General features: G+C 38.1%; 1 protein-coding gene across 7 annotated transcripts in view; it reads left to right on the forward strand.

Moving 5' to 3' along the window:
- The window catches only part of RUNX1T1 (RUNX1 partner transcriptional co-repressor 1), a 114344-nt gene that overhangs the window by 73896 nt on the left and 12867 nt on the right, over nt 1-27581 (forward strand). For all 7 annotated transcript variants that reach the window (XM_065830395.2, XM_065830397.2, XM_071803952.1 and 4 more), the window contains 6 exons: nt 1616-1797; nt 9678-9928; nt 11357-11442; nt 12233-12434; nt 20345-20413; nt 26240-26430. In XM_065830395.2, coding sequence (XP_065686467.1) covers nt 1616-1797; nt 9678-9928; nt 11357-11442; nt 12233-12434; nt 20345-20413; nt 26240-26430 — 981 coding nt within the window. The remainder of the gene's footprint in view (nt 1-1615; nt 1798-9677; nt 9929-11356; nt 11443-12232; nt 12435-20344; nt 20414-26239; nt 26431-27581) is intronic.

Here is a 27581-nt window from a genome sequence, read left to right on the forward strand (position 1 = left end):
CTGTTGCTGTAGTTTTGAAGAAAGTAGGAACATCCAACAATGGAAAATTATTGAATAATTACCTGGAGTGAGCATTGAAATTATAAAACAGCCTTTTGGAGCTGTAGGTTCTTTTGCAGGTGCAGAAATAATGTTTTCTGGTTGGAACAGTTCATTTCAAAGTGGAAAACAGGCTTGACAGCTGGATTAAAAAAATGTTATCCTCTTCCTGTCCGTGATTGTAAAGCTGATGGAAGAGGCTAAGACACTACTGAAATCTTAAAGTATATAAGGTCCAGTCCAAAACAAGAGCAGGGGCCTATTCCAGACACTGAAGTGCAACATTTTAGGGGACTGTACACCAGTAATATCACATTTGTTTGCAGTCAGTTTTTCTTTTCTGACCTATATATCTGACTTCTGGTTGAGAAATGGTTTGTGGCCCTCACATGTAGAAATGCAGATGTCTGTCTGCAGGCACCAGCAGCAATGCTGGGTGAAATATGCTACTGCACGTTGACAGAACTGCTTCCACAGACATATGCTGCATATGCTCGGAGTTATTTCAAAGCAAAGGAGACCATTGGAGTTCCTTGTCTTATGTCTAGTTACTAAAGGTCATGAAATTTAATCCAATTCTTGAAAATCCCCAGGCAACAAATCATTGTGCACTAGGCATGGAACAGGAGATGTCAGGGCACATCACTTTATGGCACAAATAAGTAGGTAAGAAATGACTGGACTATCTTAGTTATCAATGTATGCATATGCGGCAAAGAAAGGAAGAAGTTTCCCAGGATGTGTAAGGGTCTCCTCTGATGCGAGGATCTTACAGTTCCACCTTGGTCCCAAATCCAGCAAGAAGTATGACTAAGTATGACCCCAGTATATGAGCAAAATGTGCCACCCAGGGATAAGTGAGCATTTTCAATACTCAGGGTCTGAGTCCTAGTACTCTCCAGACCATTACCCAAGTCCCACTGGGGCCCTGAGATTAAGATAGAAAAAGCTCTTCAAGCTGCATTTGACTAGGAGGAGGGTCATAGGCCCCTGTGTAATTAACTGAAGCTCTGGAATGTGAGATTTTGCTGTAATTTTTATATTTAAGTGTAACTGCAAGTATAATGGGAAAGTTGAGGGCAATCCTGTTCTCCCCAAGGCTCTTGAAGGACAGTGACAGAAGCAAGTTATAGAGCCACAGATCCTATGGTTTCAAACAAGTTTTAGTTACTAACTGCAGTCTGAACAGGAAACAAACATTGAAGAAGGTTTGTCACTTGTTGAAAACTGCTGCTCCATAAGAAATCAGGTTTTGAATAGTAAGAAAGGAGATGAAGTCAGCCAGGCAATGCTTTTTCTCCTTCTGAAGACATGGAGATCAGATCTAGTTTTCTCACAGCACTAGCCATGGTGTTATTTTCCACTTCTGTAAGTAAATTCGCTACCACAGCCATACTTGACCCTGTAAGGAGGAGGCTGCCCAATTTTGTGTTGGTAGCAACCACAAATCTAATTGAGGATGCTTGCAACAGTTTCATTCCAGAGCAGACTTTCGTTTGATTTCTGCTTCTTCTGCTTTGTCTCTGTTGAAACGACCTGCAAGGCACCCCTCTTAACGTGTGCAATGCTCTTGCAGGCCAATCTGCCCCTGCTGCAGCGGGAGCTGCTGCACTGTGCAAGGCTAGCCAAGCAGAACCCAGCCCAGTACCTCGCCCAGCACGAACAGCTGCTTCTGGATGCCAGCACCACCTCACCTGTTGACTCCTCAGAGCTGCTTCTCGATGTGAACGAAAACGGGAAGAGGCGAACTCCAGACAGGTGAGCACCCCCAGTGCTTCTCATACCCCACTCAGATATGTCCTGTGAGTGGAACGTGCCAAGCTCCGCTAGCAAAGGGGGAGTGTGTGGTTGAGTGCCTGGGGGGACTGGGGAGGTGTTCCCTGGGTGCAGGTCCTGCCCACACTACATCTGTGCAATGGCTGAATTGACTTTGCATACATGTGTCTGCATGTGTATATAGAAATGTGCACACACTGACTCAGGCAGCAAAGTCTCACTGGCCAGCCAGTACCACACTGACTGTTCAGTGCATAGTGCAGGGTGTTAAGATGGACTCAACGTGTTACAATTACACAAAAATTTACAAATTACAAAGTTTTAGTGATCTTTTTATAAATGCTCTATGTTCCCTCCACCTGTTGCACAGACTATATGATTCCTTCATGGGCAGTTTGTGGTTGCAGAGATATAGTGATTGCAAATTGGGTCCGTTTCTTTGAAACACCCTGTATTTCTCTGTAGCATAAAGTGACGAGCAGCAGATTGCTCCAGTTCCCTGTGCAAGTCCTTTGTATTTGAGGTGTTGTTGGATTAAACAGTAAAAATGGGTAAAGTGGCTAGGCACTCATATTGGGAAGTACAAGGCAAGCTCCGGAGTGCAGTCACGGCTTTGACTCCTGCTGCTGTGCCATGTTTTCCATATCCATATATCCAATAAGCATAAAGATAGTTCTTCCTAATAGGAGAATTGTTGACTGAAATTTGTTTTATTGTTGACCTGAGAAAGAGTCTGTGTAGAAACAGTGCGAGCAAGTGCACGTGTGCAAAGTACAACAGCTTTAGGGATATGGAAAGGTATTCTCTTTTTCTTATTTGAATAAAGTTCTTTGTTTAGTGTTACAATAAAATGACTCTTGTGGTTATTTATATTTAACTGTCTTCCTGTGACAGTGTTAGAAATTCAGCTAGCATATACTACTGTTGAGAGGTCAGAATATTGGATATTTCTTAGTTCTGTTTGCCATGGATTTTATAGTGTGGAAAACGTTTACTATGTTTTTTTGTGAAATGCCACTACCTACACGCATAAGACATCACAAGTGTTCCAGATATCTTTTAAATGAAAAAAGATGAAGATTTGCAAAGTCAAGAAAACTTACAAGTTTTTACAGGTGACATTGTGTAGGGACAGGCCATGATAGCACAAAGCCTATGGAGAAAACAAAGTCTGAAAGTTCATGAGGCTGGTAGACGAATATTCAACACCAAATATTTTGGTATATATGAAAGTGAGATATTAATGATGTAGGTGCAAGATCTTGAAAATATCTACATAGTAAAACTTAAGCTACTGATAGCTAGAAATGAACAGTAAAAAATAAAATACCGTTGCCATTAGATGAAATTGTGAAAGTATTTGAAGTTGGTTGTATTTCAGGGAAGTAAATCCCTATGGACCAGAAATAAAATGAAGATACCAGCAGAGAAGCCCTTTTCCACATATCCTCTTTTCACCATTTTTTCCTATACAAAACTGAACAGCCATCGGTGTTGTTAACAAGAACCTGCTAACTGCATCCAAGAAAGATGATTAATTTTCAGACATTTTCCATGTAGTCTCTTTCTTTGTGCAGAGAGGTAACATTTCCAAAGCTGAAATTTAGCTCCCTGGGGCAGTTCTGCTGTATATCTTCAGTCTTTGCAGAGTGGTGTACTGAAACGTCTGTTAAAAAGGCACCTTAAAATCTTGTGTATCTTGTGAATAACTTAAATATCAGCATGTTGTAGTCCAATGTCAATAGCAGGCATGATATTTGTCCTACAAGTAGATATACACACATTGAATTGTGAGCCCATGAGGTCTTGCTTGGCAGGGAATACAGAGAAGAGGGATGTACCTTCTCCTGACAGCCCTAGCTCACCTTTCCCCCTGCTAACTGAGAGCAGTATTGCTCGCTTCTCCCATAAAGTCATAAAGGAAAAGTGGACAATAAAATATTTCCTTTGTTTTTCTTCCTTAGCTTTCTGCATCAATATTCCCCCCCTTTGAAGACCCAGTATGACAGTGTTGAATTTTGGTTATTTTTTGATGAGTGCAGTCCCACCAACTGCAGTTTGAATCCTGGTTGCGTGGGAGGGGATGGGTGGTGCAGGTGAAGACTGGTATGAGAACTTTGTAATGGAAAGACCCTGCATTAGTCTTATAGCAAAAAGGACATAGGAGTAGCCCATAAGGGGACAGAAGATCAGAAGAATATTGGATTTTAAAGTCAGTCTTCATGTTTTAAATAAAACTGAGGCCTAGACCTAGAGGGATGTATGTCTGGTTTATGGACTTTTTTATTTTCCTCAGTGTTTCTTTTTAGTTAAAATTCATGGATGCTCAGAAGCCTTTGCTCGCAAGCAAGTGCCTTCGGCTTCACATGCAAAGTTGCTTTTGGGATGAGGGGTAGACAGCTTAACTTTCAGTGCTGTGGGTAAGATGCTGCGTTTGAAATCCCGGGGTCCAGGGAGAGGCTGTAATGTGGGGTGTCCCACTGGCATATGCACTCTGAGGTGCCAAAGCTCTCAACCAGCAGCTTCTGTCAATGGCTGCTTGAAATTGGGCTACTCAGTTCTGGGGAAGTGGCATTTCAGGAAAACCCATCCTTTCTTTTTTGACCCTGAGGTTCTTTGCTGAAATGAAAGACCAGGAAAGACTGACAACTCGCCCATTGGAATGGTGTCTTGAGCTTAAAAAATAAGTTGTTGTTGTTGTTTTTTTTTCAGTATCAAACAAACCCTGTCAGTGGTTAGACTGAGCTATTTCCCTGACTATGTTTAAAGCTTTACAGAAAAAAAATAAGCATATACCGTAGTTTTGGCTGAACCAAGTTCAGTGGGGTTGTCTTGTGCACTCAAGAACGTCTGTACTACAGATTTAGTAAAAAGAGCAAGACCTTGTTGGAAAGATTCTTAAATTTACAGAATAGGAGTTAGTATACCTTTAAATTTGAATAATGTAAGTAAATCAACCACAGAAAGCTGTCGTCAGAGTTAGAGCATGCATAGACTGAGTATTGAAACCAAATACTTGTCTGGCTTTGTAGTTATTACACTATTAATTATTTTAATTGTTTACAGAGGAGCAGGAGGAAACATCTGGAAATAAATATACCTTTTGTTTAGATATCTAAGTAGTTTTCAAATATACTAATAAAAATACAACAGAAAATATCAGGTGTCCTTTAAGAGAACGGTTCACCATGACTGTTTTTAGAATATGGGAAAAAATTACTAAAAGGCAATGCCTTTTAATGGAAACTAAATACAGTTGGAATGATTTTGTTTGGAGATACATCTCTCACTAAAGTAAATTGTGGCAACTTTTTCACTTCTCAAGGGATCTGATACAGACATTGTATATAATGTGTATGTTATCTGTGTGTACATATATATATGTGTATATATATGTATGTGTATGTATCTCAAATATATATATATATATATTTGTATCTCATATATAGATGTGTGTGTATGCCTGTGCATATGATACATACACATATATGTTAGAAATATATATAAACAGATTCTTCCATATTTACGTTTTTATTTTGGGCACAGGTAACTGCATCCTGTTGACCCCAACAGAGGTAAAATAGAGTAAGGGATTAGGCAAAGGAAGTGGAATGTATGTGTTGCACATAACCACATCCATCTTTTGATTTTTCTTAAAGAAAATCCACATTCAATAATTTTTTTCTGCTTATAATTTCATAACTTTTTTTGCATATGCATTTTCCAATTCTGGTTATTTATCTGCATATCCAAATCTACTGTACGTGAGATTTTATAGAGCAATCTGACAGCAGAGCTTCATGTTTTACTGAATGTTTTCTTGGTGCATATGGTCTGACACGGATGAGCAACCACGGTGAGATTTTGGAGTCTATTAAACTAGCTCATTAAAAAGATCAATCTGTTTCTGTAATAACACTGGGAACCATCAGTCACTGCAAGAGAGAAAAACTGACACCTGAGGAGACAACACATTTTGGTAATTTGTTCATGACATGTCATGAACAAAGTGTTCACTATATTTTGTTTACAACTTTCAGAGTTTACATTCTACTGTAGTAAAGCAAAGGAACTTGGACCAATGCGAGTTTTTGTCTCGGTGAATGAATACCTAGTTATAAATAACATGATTTAAAACAAATAAAGTAGAAGAGACCTTTTGCTAATTAGTCATCCTTGGAGCTTGCTTGGAAGGGCTGTGTGGCATATGAGCATGTCATATAGTGACTGTGTTTATGACAGCTGCCTACAAAGTGGATATAGGGCATTTTTAAGCAAAAAAAAAATCTGTTAGGATATCTACAAAACAAAGGTGACCGTGGTTGTTTTGTGACTTTAGAAAGTGCTGCTGTGCTTGCTGTACCCTTGGTACCCCTGAAAATGTATTCATGTTGAAGGTAACTGGAAATATGGACCGACTTTTATAATTCTGTTAGGCAAATCTTTTTATTTTAAGATGTTTCTTCACATCTCAAGGTGAAGGATGCTCACAGGTCTCATAGCCATTCCCCTTGTAATTTTAAACGTATTTTTGTAATATGAATGGTTAGCACAGTATTATAAACAAAATAAGCATTTTATTCCAACAAGTCATTATCATATCTTTGCTGATTAAGACTTTGTTGGTGGAAGTCCAATTCGAATCTTGCACAAATAGTAGATAAACAGCTTTGCCTCCTTCTTGCAAGCTGACTTCCGTGTTCTTTCAAATCAGTGCAATACTCTTGGTCAGATGAAACTTAATTTTCCAGCCAAGGCAGTTTTACATGGTCAGGTTTCCTACACAAGAAATTATAACTTACTATAATGTAAAATTGAAAGGGTAATTTACAAACAACATAAAATCTGTTAAATGGGTGTAGACTAATGGCTAGTATCTATTCTGCGATCTTTAATCTGAGTAAATCATGGCTACAAGTAAAATGACCACTTGCATGTTTATAGCTGAAGGACCCCATCTTTATCATATTGCTGGTTTTCCAAATGATGGTGCTGATTTATGTGTATGTCAAGGAAAACGTGACCAATAGGAGCAAGAAAAAGAAAAAAGAAAATACGTCAGTTAGGCTTCCTACACATTTAATGTTATTTCCTCTCTACAGCTTGTTGTTGCTCTACAAAATCAGATGAATCAGATACAAATCAGATGAAAACTTGTGGGTGTTTCGGAACTGGTACTCACATGGGTCTGCCAGTACCTGTGAAACAGAAGTGCTTCCCCAGGCACCTGGAGAAATGTTCCTTTCCCAAGGGGGTGAGACCTGGAAAAACGAGTAGGACTGAGAGCAGAAGCAGAATAGTAGGTTGAACTCAGAGCATCTAAATTATGGCACTCCTCAGTATTTGTATTTTATCACTATATTCAGATATAGCACATTTGCCGATGATTCCTGTTCTTATGAGACTTTGGAGATTTTTTTTTTTTTAATGTACTCTATATGGTCAAAACCACTGAGTTTATATACAGCCTCATTCTGGTATTCTGCTAAGTTGTTAATTTTCCCAATGCAGAAAATATAACAACAAATTGTAGAATTAAGGTTTCAACACCCAGAAATGACCCTGCTCTGGCAGGGGGATTGGACTAGATGATCTTTGAGGTCCCTTCCAATCCCTAACATTCTGTGATTCAGTTATAATAGGAAAGACAGGAATTTAATTTCAGTAAATGTGTTTTCAAAGGTAATGTTAATTTCTGTGTTAGTTAGACTCAGGGTTCTAGATGAAAATGGATATGCTGGTGTGTTTTCCAAGCTAATGCAGTTCATTCCAATTCAGTTGATTAAATATAAAGCATTCCTAATAAAAAAATAATAAACACAGAGGGACCTATATGGTAAGGTGCAAATATGCATATTTGTATGAAAATATATTATTTTAATGTCTGCATTATAGTTCGGAAATGGAAAACTGGATTCCTACTTGTCAGAGTTTTCTGGTTTGCGTCTCCTACAATGAGTGGTTAAATAAAGACAACAAAATTATTTAATTATTTATAGTTTGCAGGTTTGTTTTTTTTCTCCCAATCTTTGTTAGAGATCATTCTAGTTATAACACTAAAGAACTTTGACAAATCAGTAGGTTGGCTTGTACATATGAGAAAGTCCATATTTTGCTTATATAGTATTTTTTTACAATTGAAAGACCTGGATATAGAGTTTGAGCAGATATGTGCAAAGAGAACACACACCAGCAACTAAATGCAAAACTTGTCTTGGAAAGCTGTCAAAAACATCACTACCCATTGGGAGTTATTGCAAGGAGGTCCAGCCTGCCAAAACTCATTAAAAATATATGATGGTCCTCAGGTTTTCCTGATTAGGAGTTTTCACAGCCATCCTGCGTTTGCTTTGGAACAGGGTACATATTCCACTTTAAGAAAGTATGTCTTTTATAGCTCTGCTCAAAAGTAGAACAGCTGTCCTACTGTATTGGTGAAAGATTCTCCCGTTTGCCAAGTTAAGGTATAATAAAATGTGTATATATACAGCTTTTCTGGCATTAGTGGTTGTGATGAGGTCCTTGGAGGATCTTACTCCCTCTGAAACTGGTGCAACCCATCTTTTCATTTCTTACTGGTCATCGCAAGATCTTACTTTGATTGTCTCTCCCAGTGGATATTGGCAAAGATTTGGTTTTATCCTTCCTTGCATTGACACTAAAGGAGAACCTATTGAGGGGCAACAATTAATACATGGAGTGTTTCTCCACAGAGAGTCCCTCAAGGCTGGTTGCCATCCATAAGTCATGGAGTAAAAAGTTCTCTTCAAAAAAGTCTGGAATGTATCAGCTGTTTAATAAAGGTTTTCGGAAGGAGGGATGCAATCTCAGCAGTTTGTGATATTTATATCTAATAAAATTTATGTTCAAAGCTAATATTTGGTAGGTTTTGTTTATTCCAGTGGTAAAAAACCAAAAGAACAAAAACCATACATCAGTGAAACTAAGCTTCCCTAAAAGGAGTGGTGAAGCCGTTGAAGTAACTCTAGCCTTTCACTTTATTCTAATGGAAAATACATTCAGTGTGAGTTCCAGGTTCTCAGGCAGAGGTGCGAACTAGAGGCTTCTTTGGAAATAGCTGATCATGAATCGAATTAATGAGTATCTATAACATAAAATACTGCCCTTCTCCTTGATAACTCTCCAAAATTGCCTGTTCATACAAACGCTGTCTAAGAATAATGGGGTGGGAAATCTTGAATGTTAATGAGGGCTTGAGTCCCACCACATCTTCCCGCAAAATTAATGACAGGCATTGCACCTTTGACTGGTGTAGCCAAGACGCTATAAAAATCTCTGAAGGAAGCGTTTCTTATCATCTGGAGTGATTGTTGCTGGGAGCTCATCCTGGCGTTACATACAGCCAATTACATACAGCCAACCTGCAGCACACCGACACGTGTTACCATAAGACTGTGTGTGATCCTCTTAAAAAAAAATTAACTGCAACTTTACCCATATCACTCTCTGCTATAGAACTACTGAAGTAGGAATTTCTCAGCCTTTGGCTTCATGTGTCAGTTGATTGTTCCAGTTCTGCAATTACGTGCGTATCCATCCCATCAGCTGGTGATTTCAGTGAACGCTGCTTGCTCTCCAGCCCGCCTCTTTAAGCTGCTCCTTTGGAAGGTTCCCCCTGCTAGTTAGTATTTCTCAAGTTACAGGGAAAGTTAGACAAGGTGAATGTGTCCTTTGTATATTTTGAATAAGCAGTGTTATGAAATGTTCTGCAACACCACACACTTGGACCAAAGTGAAAGAACAAGCTTTAGTTCCTGAAGCTGCACGTGTAGGTGGGGGTGCGTGTTCCTGAGCAGCTCTGCTCACTAAGTTAATTAAAGTTCCTTCGCTTTGTTTTTCAGAACCAAAGAAAATGGCTTTGACAGAGAGCCTTTGCACTCAGAGCATCCAAGCAAGCGGCCCTGCACTATTAGCCCAGGCCAGCGGTACAGTCCAAATAATGGCTTATCTTATCAGCCCAATGGTCTGCCTCATCCCACCCCACCTCCACCTCAGCATTATCGTTTGGATGATATGGCCATTGCCCACCACTACAGGGACTCATACAGACACCCCAACCACAGGGACCTCAGGGACAGAAACAGACCTATGGGTAAGGCATGTTGATTTTCTGCATTGATTTTTCAGGTTTATCTTTTCTGTGTAATTATATTCTGTATTTTGAACAGGGTTTATTTTGCCAATTAAATGTACCTGCCATTCAGATGTAACCTCTATAGATATTTGTCCATCCTGCTGCTTCTAATGGCCGTATTTCAGATTTGTGTTTGTCAAAGTCTTTTCCACGCTCTAGAGCAGGGATGTCAAACTCATTTTCACCAGGGGCCACATCAGACTCATGGTGGCCTTCAAAGTATGCCAAATGTCATTTCAGGGCTCTGTAAATGTAGGAGTGGTTACATTTATACAGTCCTAAAATCACATTCTGCCCTTTGGAGGCCACTGCAAGGCTGATGTGGCCCCTGGTGAAATGAGTTTGACACCCTTGCTCTAAAGCAAGTGAGGCAGAAGGAGGAGGAACCTGGGCTTTCACAGCTGCGTAGATGACGTGGACACCAAGTATCTAGCAGACAAGGATAGGTAGAGCCTTTCATTTTTCTTTTAATGCCACGTTTGTGACAATAACAACATCAATAGAGCTTGATTTTAGCTTAGACCAGAGGAAAACCTTAGGGGAAGTGTTTTGTGTGTGACATCTCAAGAGTACAGTACAGCACGGGGATGTCTGCAGAGGCACCAACCACACCCCACGCAGCACGTTTTGATTTAATGGGATGTCTGATGCTCTTGGATTTGCCTGGCCTGTTTGACATCTGCACTTAGTATTCTTCCTTGTTTTAAACAAATCTTCAATAAAAGAGAAGCATTTACAAATATTCAGCATCTGTATAAAGAGGCAAAACAAAGAGCAAGTGTCGGCTTCTCTTGAGTGTTGATAATAAATACTGGCTTGTCTGTATCATCTTCTCAGCTGCTCTGATATATGTGCTACATTTTAACCACATGTTGTTTAAACATCTGTGAAGGGATGAACCCTTAATGATGCTCTGTTGACATGGTAGTAATTACTGCATTTAGTGAAATAACATTGAGTTGAGACTAATATTTTTTCAACTCTCTGAAGTACAGCTAGTATTCAATACATTAAGATAATGAATAATTGTCTTGCTGACTTTGAGTAGTGAAAATGAAAAATTATATATTGCAATATATGTGTTATATATATTATAGTTGTATATATAGTCAGAAAGGGTTGTGTCCATTTCTGAGAGGTCATCTGGAACTTGTAGAATCGAAGGCATTAAATCGAGCAAAACAGTAACATCTTGTGTAGGGAAAAGTGCTGAAGAGAATTTGGAGCAAAGTTTTTAAGCGTCCATTTATTTTTGTGGTGGCATTCCTGATACTAGACCAGTTATTGTGTGTTATATTTGTCTGATAGGCTCTTTTTTCTTTTTTTTTTTTTTCTCCCCCTAGAGGACTCGCAACATTGTAAACATGATTTGCTCCTTTTTGGCAGGGTTGCATGGCACACGTCAAGAAGAAATGATTGATCACAGGCTAACAGACAGAGAATGGGCAGAAGAGTGGAAACACCTTGACCATGTAAGGCATAAATATACTCTTATTTATAATTGTCTGAAAGGAGCTCTGTTGAGACAGGAATTTAAACTTTTTCTTCTAAAAAAATATGAATCCCTGGGCAAGTTAGAGTTGGTCGTTAAATTTAGGGGCTTGATGTTCCCCATTAGGTAGCTCTCGTTAGGCCTGGCTGCTCAGGTGCCTGTTGCAGTACCCTGAGCGCTATAGACTGCTGAAAGTGGAGTGGGCACTGCTCCATAAACCCTGGATCTGCAACAAGTGATCCTCACCCTTACTACTGTTTAATTGTGTTTTAATTTTGTGGTTGGTTGGTTGTTTTGTTTTTCTTCTGTTGTTGTAGTTTTTTGTTTGTTTGGAGATTTTGTGTGTGTTTGTTTTTCTTTGAATTTATTAGCTCTTATAGCATTTTTAGGCATCAGCTCTGGACCAAATCTCCTGGCCTGTGTGGTACCATGTTATACTAGTGGTGGGACTGCAGTCAGTTCAGTCTTTTCCTCTTTTTGATCTCCCTTTCCCCCAGAAATCCTTATTTGTACAGTTTGGGACCACCAATTAAACAGGAAGACTTGCCATTCTTAAAAGCAAAGCTAGAATTTTTGAGCTGTGTTTGAAATAGCAAGGAGAGACTTATTTATTCTTAAAACCCAGGCACTCACCACATTAATGTTTTCTTCATTTTTCTGTCAGTTTATGAATAAAATATTCTGTTTTTTGTTGGTTCATTTGTTTTTGTTTGTTTGTTTTGTTTGTTTTTGGTTTTAACTTTCTCTGCTCCATCTGGTGCCATTAATAGCTGTTAAACTGTATAATGGACATGGTGGAAAAAACAAGGCGATCTCTCACTGTACTACGGCGATGTCAAGAAGCAGACCGTGAGGAGCTCAATTACTGGATACGGCGGTACAGTGATGCGGAAGATTTAAAAAAAGGCGGTAACAGCAGCAGTAGTCATTCCAGACAGCAGAGTCCAGTGAATCCAGATCCAGTTACATTGGGTAAGTATCCTCATTAAAAATTATTTATTGATCCTGTTTCAACTCAGCTAAACGCTAGAGGAAGTTTGCATTTGTTCTTCTGATCCTTCTTTTGTGACAGTGGTGAAATATTCCTCTCTGCTGACTACAGAATTAATTATAACCCTTATGCCCTAACAGTCATGTTTACACATGAAATGGCTTGATGGTTTTGATGATACTTGACTTGCTTTCCATTCAGCAATGTCTGAGAGTGGTGGGGTGGAAGGACAGACTGCTGTGTAGGGATGGCAGAGCAGTGAGATGTGCACTGACTCTCTATCCCCTCTGTCTCCATCCCTTGCCTGCTTGATTAAGGAAACCTGTAGGTGCTTCTGGATTGTTAGCACTGTGAAACCAAGGGCTTTCGCCTCCTCAAATAAAATTATTTGACTTGGAAGTTGTCTTTTCTAAGAAAATGAAGAGAGATATAAAGATAAGGGCAGTTCTTAGCTGTATTTTGTTTCTGTGTAAGAAAGAAACAGCACCTGGGATGCCCACAGCCACACACGTTGTGATCCTCCTGAGTCTGTGTCCAGGGCTGTGTCTGAGCTGGTTTTGGTACTGCTCACTGAGCTCAGCTCAAGCTGCAAGGCTCGCTTACATGGAACAGACCAAGCAGTGGGACTTTCACCCCCTGCAGGCCTTCACAGTCACACACTGTGCCACTCACAACTACCCCAAGTATAAAAGCAAGCTTTATTTTCTGTAGTTTATTAATATTTTGGCCTGTTCTGCCCTATCCCCTCACCTTCATGGCAAGTGTGGTAAATAAGCAGATAATGGTCATACCTTTTTTGTTCTCTGCTGCTTTGGTTGCTTGTCTAATATTTAGCTTAGAGAAATAAATTGTCCATATCAAATGCCATCTACTTAAAATCGTCATGAGCTGTGGTCATTAGTAGAGTTGAATGCATTTGCTATTTGGTAACTGTTTTGTTTAAAGCTGTGTTTTCCTTTTACCCTTAAGAGTAACTTATTAAACCTAAAACTTAATTGCAACTAGAAAAACAAAAAACCAAATCCAATACCCTCTCCATCTTCCTCTTGGTAAATCTTGAAAGTTCATGCTGTAATATTTAGTGCTTCTTGATAACAAACAAACCTTTTGTGTGTGTGTGTGAAATGATCTGAGCCAATAGCTCTATAAATTAGTTTCAGTCAGTGAAAGGAAGGGTTATGGAAATACTGTTCCCAACTTCACTAGTAAGTCTAGTCCCTAGAGAAGCCCTTCTCAGAAAGAAGCATTCAGGTAATGGCTTGTATGAATACTGTTAAATGTAATGTAAAGAAGGACTCATAAATACAGCATCTGAAATGCTGATCATGTCTGCAGCTTTGGGAAGAACACTTTTGAGGAAACCTCTAGGTGAAAAGCAGTGACACTCATCTCTTGTACAGCTATGATGCAAAAAGAGCCAAGCTTTGGTGCTTGTAAGTATAGTTAGTAGGTAAAAAAAAAAGAAAGGAAAATATGTTTTTATAATTTATCCAAAGAAACTTCAACTCAAGACATTCATCAAAACAAGTCACTTCTGCAGTACTATGGGTATAACTGTGCTGGTTGGAGTGAGTCTACTTCAATTTTAACATGTCCATTTTGGTTATTTGACTTTAAAAATTACTTCCCTAGACTCATGGACATGAGACTTGCATTGCTTCAGTGGTGTAGCATCCATGTCAGTTGTAAATATTGATAAGAAGTGCTTTTGTGTTTGACATGTAAGGCAGAAAATACTTACTTTGGAGTCTATGGAAGGGTAATCCTTGTATTTCCTCAAATCTGTTAGTAATCTAGTTAACAAAATGAACGTTCAGAGGTATAATAAAATTGAAGCAATATCTGCGAACCTTGAGCCACTGTTCTGTTCAGGGCTTTTTATTTTAGTTTTGAAGTGAGGAGGAAGAGGTTGAAAAATTCCTCCAGTACTTCAGTTAAAGTGTCACAAGATGTAAATATCGTTCTTTTGCTGCAGAGATTCTAAATGTCATTGATTCCCCTTTGTATTTTTTTTCTTAAATGAGGTAATCCACCCTTTAAATCCATCTTGTCACCTCCACTAGCAAGAGAAAAAGAAATGGGGGGGGCCACATGGCTACATTTTCTGTGCCTTTGTTTTTTTCTCTTTACGGTTAAAATATCATCACTGAAGTGGTAAGTTCTCACTACAAACATTATGCCATGGTCTTCATAGATAGCGCTCTCTGAAAAACTCTGAGCTGAAATTTAGCATAGATAGTTTTGAGTCCAAAAGAAAAGGTCATCCTTTTGAACCAGCAGACCATTTTTTTCTGCCAAAGTTCTTTGAGCTTTTAATTTGACATCCCTGTAAATCATGTTGGGCTTGACAGTTCACAGTAACTGATCGGTATTTTTCTGTTGATATTTTTAATTAAGAAATCAAATGAAATATTTGCCCATTGGTTTTAATGCAGTGTAATCCAATACACACATTAGCCAGCTACAATAGGTTACAAGCTCTCATTATTCTCTGATACTCTGCTGAAGGTAAGATGGGTCCATTCTTTTCAGTCTGAATAATACATGTTTATGAAAGTCTAAAAATGACTCAGACTTTATATATATATTCACTTGATGAACTGTGATGGTCTATGAAGTGAATAATACATCATCTGGCTCCTCTGTTTCTGCTGCAGAATTTCAGTACTACATACTGCAGCAGGACTGCAACTTTCATCCTAATAGTGAATAATTACACATATCAGACATTGTACACTGAAATACACACAGTCGGATAAATTAAAGATGAGGGTTCTTCAACATCGTGGGTTATAAACAAGATGTATAACCTTATTGAGTGCAGCTGTGGCTCTAGATAAGTGGTGTAGGCACACATCAGAAGGTCTGCAGTGATGTTGATATTTTGTGTCTGTTGAATTTATCTGAATGGAAATCTTACAAAACAGAGTTTGAAATCTCCAACTGAAGAGTGCAAATACCTGCAGGATTTGCTCCAGGAAGCCAGGATTCTCAGAAGTATATGAATTTGTCAAAAACACATAGGTTAGCCATTTCTTAATACATTTTTAAATGTTAACCATTTCAGAGCTAGTTTATATTTTATCAAAGGTTGTTCACCCTCATACTTTCAGTGTTAGCCAGAGCATTCCTATCGATATATGTCTGTTCATGCTGCGATTATAAAATCTTTCCTTTGCCATTTGCAGATCATCAGCATTGCTGTGATAGGCATGATATTCTCAACATGAGCTAATGGGAATGCTGCGAATACCACAGTAACATTTATAACTTGTAATTCAAGAACTTGAAGCCTCTATAATACTGATCACTGATGATATTAACTATTGCTCTTAATCCACTCACGCATGGGAGGTTTGGGCTGGATTGTAGTGTACTGAATTGTATGCTGTTAGACAGGGCTACAGCTGCGGAAACATTCTGCATTTGTATTGTCAGTATTCATTTCTGACCTTCTTGGGACTAGGATCACTTTTATCCATTCCTTATCCCACCCCTGTTATTGCAATGCTTTGCAAAATAACTCATATGTGGCATAAAAGAGAGAAAATCTCTTGCTGCTAATTATTGGAAGTTTGCTCTTGGTTGAGACTGATTCAGTAATACAGTACTTGTGTAGTTTTCCTTTTCTTGTTCTTTTTAAATGAGAACACAATTATATTTTTTACACAATTTCATGTGCTCAAGCAGTGTTTTAATAGCCACACAAATGCATTAGGGCAAGCATGTAGGTAAAAATGTTTGAAAGTAACAGCCCCCAACACAGTTAGCAAGGAACTCCCATTCAGTGTTATACTTCTTCAGATTTGTATTTGTGTATTTCATTAATTGGAGTGGCACATGTTTGAACTTGACTCTTAGAAAAAAGACAGTGAATATTTCATATTTGTTGCTCTGAGAAGTTTTTGTTTTCTGTTTCCCACCAATGTTACATTTATTATAGGGTAAAATTAAGCAAAACTTGCATATGAAATATGTAAATCATATAGATACCGATAAAAATATATGTATTTCTTATATTAAATAATCTATAGTTCACAGCTGGTTATGTGCAGCTTTTATTATTTTTAAGCCCTACTGTTCATTATGGCATATAGGGTATTGTTGTCACTATCAGTGTTTTTATAACTACGATTAATTCTAAAAGATCCTCAGAAGATTAGCTGTTCATGTCTGTTTCTTAATTTTTGGTTGTCACAGGCTTGGATGTCATTGTCCAGTGATAAATACCTCCATTTGTTTGTATTTTCAACCCGTTGTCTGTTCCTTCTTTCCAAATATGGATTAGGCTTTTTGACAGTTTTGAACACGTCTTTTCCTTTTAAGTCTTTCTATTCTGTTTTTCTTGGTCCTCATTACATTGTGTTCATATCCTTTATTTGGTCCTAGGTTTTTGTCTCAGTTTCACTCCCCAGACCCGTATTTCTTTCTGCTCTTACAAGTCTCCACATCTTTCAGTACTTTCAGCACCTATTCCCTTTGCCTTAAAACCACCAAAAATAAGCAGTCTACAGGATATTTTTACTCATTAAACACTAGAAACCTGGGTCAACAATTAACTGTTGATGATTCTCAAGGCTGAATGTGCTCTTGAAATAAGTGCACCAGGGCCCCTATGGAACCCAGCAACATATTGTGACAGTAGGATTTTTTTTTGTGAATATCTTCTTTCTTATTTGAAAAAAAAATCCAGGGTAGGCTAAAAATAGTACTTTTTCTATATATTTTGCAAAATGATACATTATGTTGTTCCCTGCTGTTCAATAGAATGTGAGGGCTGAAACAAAGACCAATTTTTGTGTCTTTTCCTCGTGCATGATCTTATAGCCCAACATATTTTGTGATGAAAAGTTTATTTAATATTAAAATAGAAAATTCCAAAAGCACTTTTTATTTCAAAATCTATTTAAGCACTCTCATGTATACGTGCCTTTATTTTCCTTGTTGGGCTTTTTAATCTGGTTCAGTAGGAACCAGACTAAGTGCTCTGAAAACATGCCTTGTCATGAATTTCAAGTAAAATCAATAGTGTACATCCCGTTGTTCTGCATAATAACATTGTTGCCTTTTCACCATTAACAGATCTTTGCATTATGCCTGACATGTAAAGCCTTTTCTGTTATTCTTTTTGGTATGAGTTTCCTTGTCACTTCAGGTTGTTCCTATTTTTGTTGGATTTCATTCCATTTATTTCCAGGCAGAATTTACTTTGACTTCTAGGTACTGCAGTCTGCCAGTTAATATAGTGCGTTCTTCCTCATTATGGCTTTTTGCAGTTGGTTTAACATTTAGTATTTTAGAGACGTCACTCAATTTTACTACTTTTGGTTTGTGTTTACTAGATGTCCAAGTTTAAGATCTTCTGTTTTAGTTTTAGTGACCAAGTTCTGTCATTCTTGATTTGAAGAACACCTTAAAAAAGAATAGTAATATAAGGCTTAGATCCTCTAGTCACATCCTGTAGTTTAGCCCCCAAAAGAACATTATTTTCATGGACTTATCACCACTGACTAAACAATAGCCACGTTAATACTACTTTTCTTGCTTGGAAAATATGTTTTTTATTATCTTCATAAGTGCTTCTTGTCTTTTTTTGGTGCACCATTCCAAGCTATGGGAAAGTCTCTCACAAGATCTTGATTTAATTCTTCTTGCAGAGGATCTCATTCCTCATGTAAATAATTTGTGGTTGGAATAAGAGCTTGATTGATGTTTATGTTTTGGAAATTCTAACAATTAGCTGGCAATCTGGTCATTTATGTCATTGAATTCCATTTTTGGGAAGTCATATGTACCAAAAAATCAGCTCCACATCTCTTTATTCTTAATACTAAGTAACGTGGTAAAGGGCTTAGATCAAGGTAATGATCCCCTTGCAGTGGATGGTACCTTAAATAGCAGACAGGAAAACTCAACACAAAACACAAGGCATAAATGCAACAGTTCCCTTGTTTTGCCATATTTGGCATCTGGTTTGAGTCTTTTCCTGGAGGTATTGCAGGAAGAACAAATACGATAGTTTTATTTTTTCACCTTTAGTTTTCCTGAGTTTTCAAGCAATGTTTTCTGCTGCTGCCTCTGTCCCTGACTGAACTGGCACTGTTCCCGCACGTCTAAAAGCCTCCAAAGGACGAGAGAAGTGTACACAATTAAATTTGTCATCGCCAGAATCATACGAGCCAAGTGATGCTGAGGATTTTTCCATTTTCAGCATCAGGTCTGAAGTCCTCTGTCACGTTGATTAAACCCATGTAAACAGCTAGCTGTTTTGAAGAGCCTTGCACACACGTTTGCGTACACACACCCATCATTTATGCTTGAGAGGTGTGAAATTCTGCCTACAAAAATTCAGTTTTCATCCCACCCTTTAGCAACAAACAGAAGAGCTGGGGAAATCCACTCAGCTGCCTGTCAGATGGCAACATTCAGTCCACCCTGTCGGTGTCTGCAGATTCATGTGCTAGAAACTGCATCTGTGGAACAGCGCGCAGGGATTGGGATTCCCCACTGTTTGCAGATCTGAAATGGCCCCTGTCATTTCCACCTTTGTTAGCTGTCTGCAACATTGAACATCATCTTTTAAATGTATATAAATTTCTGTACCCTACTGCATATAAACAGCACTGCACACATATATATGGTGGTGTAAAAAGCTATTTACAAAACCTAATAGTTCAATGTTTTTCTTAAGTGTATTGCTTTCTAACAAGGTAGCAAAGAATAACTTTAAGATTCAAAAACGAATATGTTTAGTAAAAATTAGTATTCAAAGAATGGCATGTGTACTTTTGTTATGTTTCAAACTCAGACATCAAACAATGTTTGATTTCTAGCAGCGTCTCTCAAAAAAAGCAAACCTTATCTCTAATGTAATAAATCAAGTTATTTTATTTTGATGATTGAATTCTATCACACAGGCAATAGTAATCATGACAATGAACTTACCATTAATTTTTTTTTTTTTTTTTTAAATTTCTTCTCTATTACTTTGAAAAATGGTTAATCAGTTTTTAAATTGGATTTGAAAAGAGCAGCTTTTCATCTGCTGAGAATCTGTATACTAAATTTCAGGCCAAAGTGAATTTTCTTTCTGTATTGTCTGATCTTGCATCTTTGAAGTCCGTGTGGAAGGGATCTTGCTGATTTCAGAGCTCTTAGGCCCAGGCCCAGAGGTTAAACCCTTTAAACAAAAAGAGGAGGGAGGGGGAAGAGCTGTCAAAAAGTGATTGAAATATATGGGTGAATTATGAGCTTCAGCTCCAGTGAGGTTGTTTGGCAGCATATGTGTTTAGGGGCTTAACCTAAAGTTAAAGGTTCTGTTTTTCAAACTCATGCAGCTACAGTTGCTGATGTGGGCTCGGATATAGGAAAGCGCAGCTCTGAACATAGAGAAACACCCCTTTCTTTTTCTGTGGACAGCTGATTTGATCACTAGAATTACATCTTGGCTTTTATCTCTGCTCGTCAGCAGCCGTTCTGTTTTCACAGAGCAGAAGTGTGAAACCCAGACTGTTGCCCTCTTTCTTCTTCCTTTTCATAAACATAATGACAGAGGTTGAAGCACGTCACTCCCTCAGCTGGTCTCGCAAAGCCAGCCTTGAAAGCTTGGAAACTGACAAATAGAGTTGAATAGAGACGCTGTAAAATAAAAATAAAGCAAACTAGTCTCAGCTTGGCTTAAGATTAGACATTCAAGTCCTGAACATTGATTTAGTCTATGTGACGTGTGCTACGGCCCTGGCGCCCATTTTATTTTGCATAAGGAAAAGGTTCTGTAATTTTTTTTTTTGTCTGAGTAAAGGGAAAAGGTATTTCTTTAAACCTTGTTTGAGAAGCAATCATTGCTTACGATGCCTTTTTTCCCCCTCCCCCACACCCCCTCCTTCTGCAGAATCACATCGGGAATTCCTTCACAGGCCTGCGTCTGGATACGTGCCAGAGGAGATCTGGAAGAAAGCTGGTAAGAACTGTTTAAAAACACCAGCTTAGTCTTCTGGCAGCTGTGTGCAGTTGTTAATGCACTGATGTGAGGAATGAAAAAGAAAAAAAAAAGGGGGCCTTACTAAGTAACAAGAAGAAATTGTGTTTAATAATCTTAAACTGGAACTGATCAGGACATGAAATAATCTTTAATAATAGAAGCATCTGCTGCTATAGTTAGGCGGATATCAGTACTTCCATTAAGGACCCCTATTTTCTGGGGTTATAATGGTTTCACGCTGAAACTTGATATGCTAAAGTTTCAGTCTGTTAGCAATTTAAATAAAAAGTTTGTGTGGGATTTTTTTTTTTTAAGTTTCAAGGTTTCTACCTCATTAAGGTCAGAATTCCCAAAGGAGGGAAAAGAGCTAAGTATACCTGTTAAAGAAAAACCTCCAGCTATGCAAGGTAACCATTCTTAATTTTAAAAAAGATTTTGTGCCTGTCAGACCCCAGTGAAGTCTGTGCTCGTGAACTTGTGAAATTTTCAATGTAGTAAGAAAATTCCCATCTCAGCAGCTGCTCGGGGAGGTTGCACAGGCATTGACAGCATTTTCCCCGAGCTTGAAAAACACTATGGGCAGATGTTGTGGTTGTACAGAGTTTTCTTCAACACTTTAAAACTATGCCTGAGCACAGGAGTTTCCTGGCAACGATCCCATTGCGGTGCTGGAGCTAAACCATTGCTTTTTTTGACATCAATATCAGAGGTTCCTTGTTTGCAGAGGCACCAGGAAGAAGCTCTTGAACTCCAGTGAGGTAGTTGAGCTTCTATATATACACTCGTACACACACCCCCCTTTTGAACACCTGGATAGCCATGAAGTCTATTGCAGCTGTCTGAGCAGGAGTTAATGATTAAATGGCAAATATGCTGCAGTTTTTTATGCTTTCTGATCCAATCTCCTGTAACTGCTTGCTGCTTTTTGGTGTATTTTAAACTAGATACAGAACATATGTCTAAAAATGTTATGCTGGCATACCGTTGCATCAGACATGAGGTTGTATTGTTTGTGTGATGTGGGTTTGTCATGTAAAGTCTAGATTTGCCAATGTGTTAATATTTTTAGAACTGCTGCATTTTCTATGAAAAATGACAAAGTAAACCAAGTATTTGTCTTTTGCCCAAGGAAAGTGTAGCTTATGTAACTCAATGCCCAAAATTATTTTTATATTTTGCTTTGCCATATTTTTGCTAGTATCTTAAATGAAAAAGAAGAATAAACATACAGTTCCAGGAAATCTCATTGAGAGGAGCACTTCTCAGTGGAGTTTCAGGAACTTCATTTTGGCAAAATCTAGGTTTTTGTGCTGTTAGCATATCAGGTCATTTATGACTCCTAAAAGCAATGCAAGTTAATTACAACTTTTGGCCCGAGTTATAAAATTGGATGTGCATGAACATTGCATAAATCCACAAATGGTATTGTGTAGAGGATCTGTGACATGGCCTCTTGTGAACATATATGTAATCTCTTTCTTTTGGTTCCATTTCTAGTTTCTGTTTTCATGCTGACATGGGTTTAAATCAGATTCCATGTATTAACTGAGTGTGCCTGTGAAATGGAGAATAAAAGAAAGTCTAACTTTCTACAGGATGCACACCTGTATCTGTTACTAGCTGTAGTAAAACTTCAGAAAGCATACTGCTCTTCATAAATCATGGGTCTTCATTGTCAGGAGGGTGCACTGAAGTTGGAGGTATCCACAATTCGTAATCAGTTCAAGGAGGTAAAGGTGCAATTCAGCTCAGTAAGAATAGGTCTCTAGTGGCATTTGAGATGCTCTGTAGTTTCCTGACTGGGCTGCAACTGCCAGTCAAGAAGGCTGCAAATCTCTTACAAGTAATTTCTGCTGGCTCAGTGTGGATATCTTGGTATCTCAAATGTCTGTAAAGACCGATGTGTAGACAGCTGAATCAGATATAAAAGTCTGATTGGGATGCTGAATCCATTGAATCTAAAGAATTTGGCATGAAAATGGTTAAAAAGCAACCTCAAAAGAATGCAAAAAAGGGTTTCACTTTGAACTTTTGGAGACTGATTTTTGGATAAGCACATATTATGCAGCACCTTGTGTATTAAAGCCATGTGAATCCAACTCAGTTTCATACGGCAGGGGAAAGGAGACATCAGTGTCCTAGTTTGTCTCATTGAATTATGGGTATGTAGATGAAGAGTACAAGCCAAGTTCTTGGTGTCCCTAAGTAGATAAGAGAGAGGCAGGCTCATGAAGAGCATCAATCAGATGACAGGGTAGATGACTTACTCTCTGGAAATACCTATTTATCTTTATTAAATACTGAGAGGATCCCATGCCCACTGTGAGCTGTTGCCTTAGCTTCTTTCTGTGTCATGAAGACACAGCCATCCCCTGTCCCTTAGCTCTGGAGTTAACAGGTGTAGAATGACCATACTCTGTCATACAAAGAAAATGAATCCCCTACATATTCTCCAAGGTAGTCCCAGGAAAGAGATGGTGTATTTTCGAGCATGAAGTTAACTTATGTCACCAACTCCCATTGGCTGCCTTTGCCAGGGTCAGCCTGAGAGTGAGGTGGTAAAAATGTCATGATAATAGAGGTCTGCACCCCTGTCTACCACTTCTCTTTTCTCATCATGTGAACTGAATGTGCCCACAATGTGAGAGAGGTGACCAGGAGCTGGCTGAAGAATCATCACATCTGGTTATATACAGCAGTGAATGATGAGCTGGGTACCTCCCTTGAGTGAGCTCCAAGGACCTCTGATCATGCTGAGTGACACCTATTCCACACAGGCTGTTGGCTCCCAGGAGCTTCTCTGAGTTAGCGCTATTCAAAGGAAAGGAAGATTTCCATTGCATTCCTAGAACGAAAGAATGCTTAGGAGGATGCAGATACATGCATCTTAGGTATTTGGTTTTAAAAGCTTCCAGATCCATGTTTTCTGATACTGGAACCTAGTCACTCTTCCTTTCTCTGGAAAAGCAGAGAAAGAATGTGCTGCTATCCTTCTTGGTCTCCATGGCTCTGTACTACCAAGGCAAATAAAATCTCCTTCACTGTCACTTTTCCTGCAGAAATATTAGTTTTTGTTGTTATATGAAACTATAAAGCCTGCTTTCTTTGTCTATAGAATATCTGTAGGCACTGGAGACATTTATTATAAGAAGATGGGCAGGAATCAGAGATAGGAAATAGTTTATTTGGGTGTTCATGAGCTCACAATGTGTTGAAATAATGGTGGTGCATTGTGACCAAAACACTCGACGTATTTTAACTATTTGTTTTCACACTTAGTATAGCACAATACAAATTGTGTTGTCAAAGTTAATGGAAATACAAAAGTCCAATCCATATTTTATGCCAATTAAAAAGTATCAGTCAGGCGTATGGCCTTGTATGCACTTTAAACATCTTCACGATCTCAGAAGCTTTGTAAAAAAACTTATGCAATATAGAAGTTAGAATACAGAGTTCAATTTCTATATCTGAACTGAAAAGAAGTAGATTATATAGGATGAGAAAATATAAAATTGGAAGTCTTTGTAAAATGTTGGAGTACAGTACTTCTGTTTAATATAATAGTTTAAACTGCCATTTCTAACCACTGCAAACGCCTCAACGTAGAACTAAATTTATGTGATGTAATGAAAGTGCATCATGCCATACAAAGATAATTTCTATTCGTAGCAATATCAACAAGAATACATATTTTCTCAAAGAAATACACTTTGTTAATAATGGCAGCTCATAGACACAAAATGTCTGTATTTAAGTTGCCTCATTTTTCTGAAAATGGTAATAAAATTGCATCTGCATGCTTGCCTGTGTATATTTCTTTTCACACGATCAGTGAATGTTTGCAGTTGGTAATAAATATTCAAGCACCTTGCAAATGTCCTACCAATTCCCTTTGCTGATCTGTGTGTGCCTGTGGGACTAGAATAGGAATGCATAATTTAAATATAAATTGCCTGATTTGCATATACAATTAGTCTAGCTGCAGCTTTGATCGTAAGCAAAAATTATTGTCCTGTATTGCCACTTAGATAGAATTTTAATTCACCTTGAATATTCAAAGTAAATTAAGCCTTAGCTGTATGGTTGAAGGGTACGTTTTTTTCCTCTCCTGAGGCTTTCCCCTAAACAACATTTATGGTAGGGTAATATAAGGGCATATTTTCAGCCTCATAAAAATAAAGGCAGAAGTTTTATCTAGAAATTCCCCTCCCTCGAAAACTTAAGCTGAAACATCTCTCACAGACATGTACACGCATAACACACACACACAGAGTAACAGAACTCTTCTTTCATTTTAATTCATTTTAATTCAGTTTTACTCAGTACATGGCTTAAAGTTAAGTCTTTATTGTAATTTGCTTATTAACTGAAAATGGAGACTTCATGTAGTTGTTATTTTTTTTTAAATAACAATGCAGAGCTATGAGATGTAAAATCTCAAGGGAGTTATCAACTCCATATCTGTATGTACGAGTTGGTTCTATATGCATGTGCATGCACACAAATACATAGGTTAAATATATGCACTAAAACTCAAACCCATAACACCATTGTAATGCTTAGATTTTAATCTACAGTAAAACATTTTTATTAGAAATCTATGTTTTTAATTAAACAGAACATTTAATTAAGATGGTTTATACAAGTGGATGAAACAATTAAGTGCAAACACTTGAATGAAACATGTCATAATTAGTTTTAATAGAGTGTTAATTGGTACTAGGTTTGCCAAGTTAATAATTACTGCTTATTAAATTTTCAATTAATCATTGTCATTTTGCTTTGAATAAAGATGAAAATTAGATAAACTAATTCAGGGGGAGGATGGTTTCCTTGTTAATTAGAGCAGTTAATTTAAAAAAAAAAAAAAAAAGAAATTACTTGTTTTAGTTGTCAATTATCAGACTGTTCATTAGTAAAATCTTTGCACTCTTCCTGCATCAAAACCCAAATAACTAATTTGTGACAATCTATGTTTTCTGGAATAAAAGATATGTCTCTAGTATATATTGAAAAAACAGCTCACACTGACTTAGTTATTTTACAAGAAGTGTGGAGTGTTTGAATTTAGCGAGTCAGTGTGTGCCCCTGCTCGGTGCCAGTTGTGCACTGGAGCCTTGTGCTCAAGAAAGAGCTCAGCGGAGCCAGGAAGTCGAGTCTTCACAGTGTAAACATGTGCTTGAAGGAGAGATCAAGAGGTCAATTGAATAATCATAAAGAAATTTTAATTTTGGCTTGTAAAATTACATGTCCAGGAAAATATATTAGAGCAGTGATTTAAAATTTTTAAATAAAGTCTTGGGGGTTTCTTAACATCATGTATTTATTTGTTAACATAAGTGAAAAAAATCTTAATTATTATAAATCCAGTCTTAATTCCCAGAGCTTAAAGATACATTTTTTAAAAAGTCCATAATAATATTTCTTAAATAATAATTCTTTCAAAAGATATTAATGAATCTAGTGTGCTGCAAATCAAATTTTCCATGTAAAATTTTGAAAAAGATTACAAAAATAACACACCAGAGATCTGAAATGTCTGTACATAAAGAAGTACTGACCGTAAATCAAAATAACAAGAATCATCACAAGTGTTAGAGACTTGAGAGAACTTTCAGTGATGCGGAATTAAAGAAGCACCTGCATGGGCTTGAAGAGTCTTGAGGAAGCAGGTTCCTCTGTGTCTTTCTCAAAGTGAAGACTTTGAATATAACATAGTACCTGCTGCATTTCATGCATCAGTCCTACGTAGACTTGTGCCATACGTCCTGCGCTGATGAGGATTTCTTCCCTCCTTTGCAGAGGAAGCTGTCAATGAAGTAAAACGTCAGGCGATGGCCGAGTTGCAGAAGGCGGTGTCGGAGGCCGAGCGGAAAGCTCACGACATGATCACTTCGGAGCGAGCCAAGATGGAGCGCACGGTTGCCGAAGCCAAGCGCCAGGCTGCAGAGGATGCACTAGCTGTCATCAATCAGCAGGAGGATTCAAGCGAGGTAATGTCTTTGCTGGGCAGGCATCACCTGTGCCTGCAGGCCATAGGTGTATGTGGGCTAGCCTTAATCTACCTGGCACAGGCTGTTCGTGTGACTTCGGAGTTCAGTGCCCACTGTTATCTGTCTGCACTGTAGCTTTGGACCTGTATTTCAGGCACATGCTGAGCTCCAGATTTCCTTGGCTATTTTGTAATCTGAGCCCAAAATAGCTAGTGAACTTCAGCTGCATTGTCACCTTTTAACTGCTCTTTGGGGTTGCTTACTGTGCACACATTTCTGGTATAATGTAGCTTTTCAGTAGCTTTATCTTAAAACCCTGCAAGCTACCATACTGAATAGATAGCAAGATTGCTTGGTGGAAAATATTTCACAGTGAATCTAATTTAAGCAAAGAAATGTTTCATTTAAGAGCCTGTAGAATAAGGTGGCTAAAAGATTGTCTGGGGAAAGTACTGGACATAGAAGCGATTAGCAAAAGATGATAGTTCCTGTAGGACAGAATGTGAATATAGATTTGCAAGTGTTTTCTCATTTTGAATGTGTTGCTTTGGCTGCAGGGAATATTTGAGAGTTGAGGAGTGTACAAACAGCATTTGAAAGAGAGAAAAATAGACAGGAAGAGCAACAAAGAGTAAAACAAGAATAGGCATGATAAGCCCTGATTTACTTTCAGACCTGATAGTGGAAGCCTCACGTTGCTGCAGTACAGGATGACCAGCAGCACAACCAGCAGGCAGCTGGGAGCATGAGAGTAGTGTGTGTTTCACCAGCACTGCAGCAGTCTAAGTAGCAGTTAAATTTTACATCCATTACAGAAAAACGGCGTCCTAAGTTAAAACTGTCCTTAAAAACAGACATGACAGGGAATTATGTCAATTAAAAGTTGCTCATTTATAATCTTAATTTCTTAAGGCCACTGAAGTGAAAGAGCGTTACTTTCGTGTTTTATTGTTCTTGTACTAAGATCTTTGCTATCATAAAACCACTTTTTAATATAGATCCTAAATGGCAGGAGTTGGAAAAAAAACGCGAAAAGCAGTACTAGTTGTGTGTGGGGATATATGTTTGTGTACACTATCATCAAAGCACTTTTCATGGGCTGTATGGGCAGCATTGGAGAAGAGTCCCTTAAGCTGGAAGATGCAGATAAG

This window comes from Patagioenas fasciata, chromosome 2 (assembly GCF_037038585.1).
Source record: "Patagioenas fasciata isolate bPatFas1 chromosome 2, bPatFas1.hap1, whole genome shotgun sequence".
In the NCBI taxonomy this organism is placed as follows: domain Eukaryota; kingdom Metazoa; phylum Chordata; class Aves; order Columbiformes; family Columbidae; genus Patagioenas; species Patagioenas fasciata.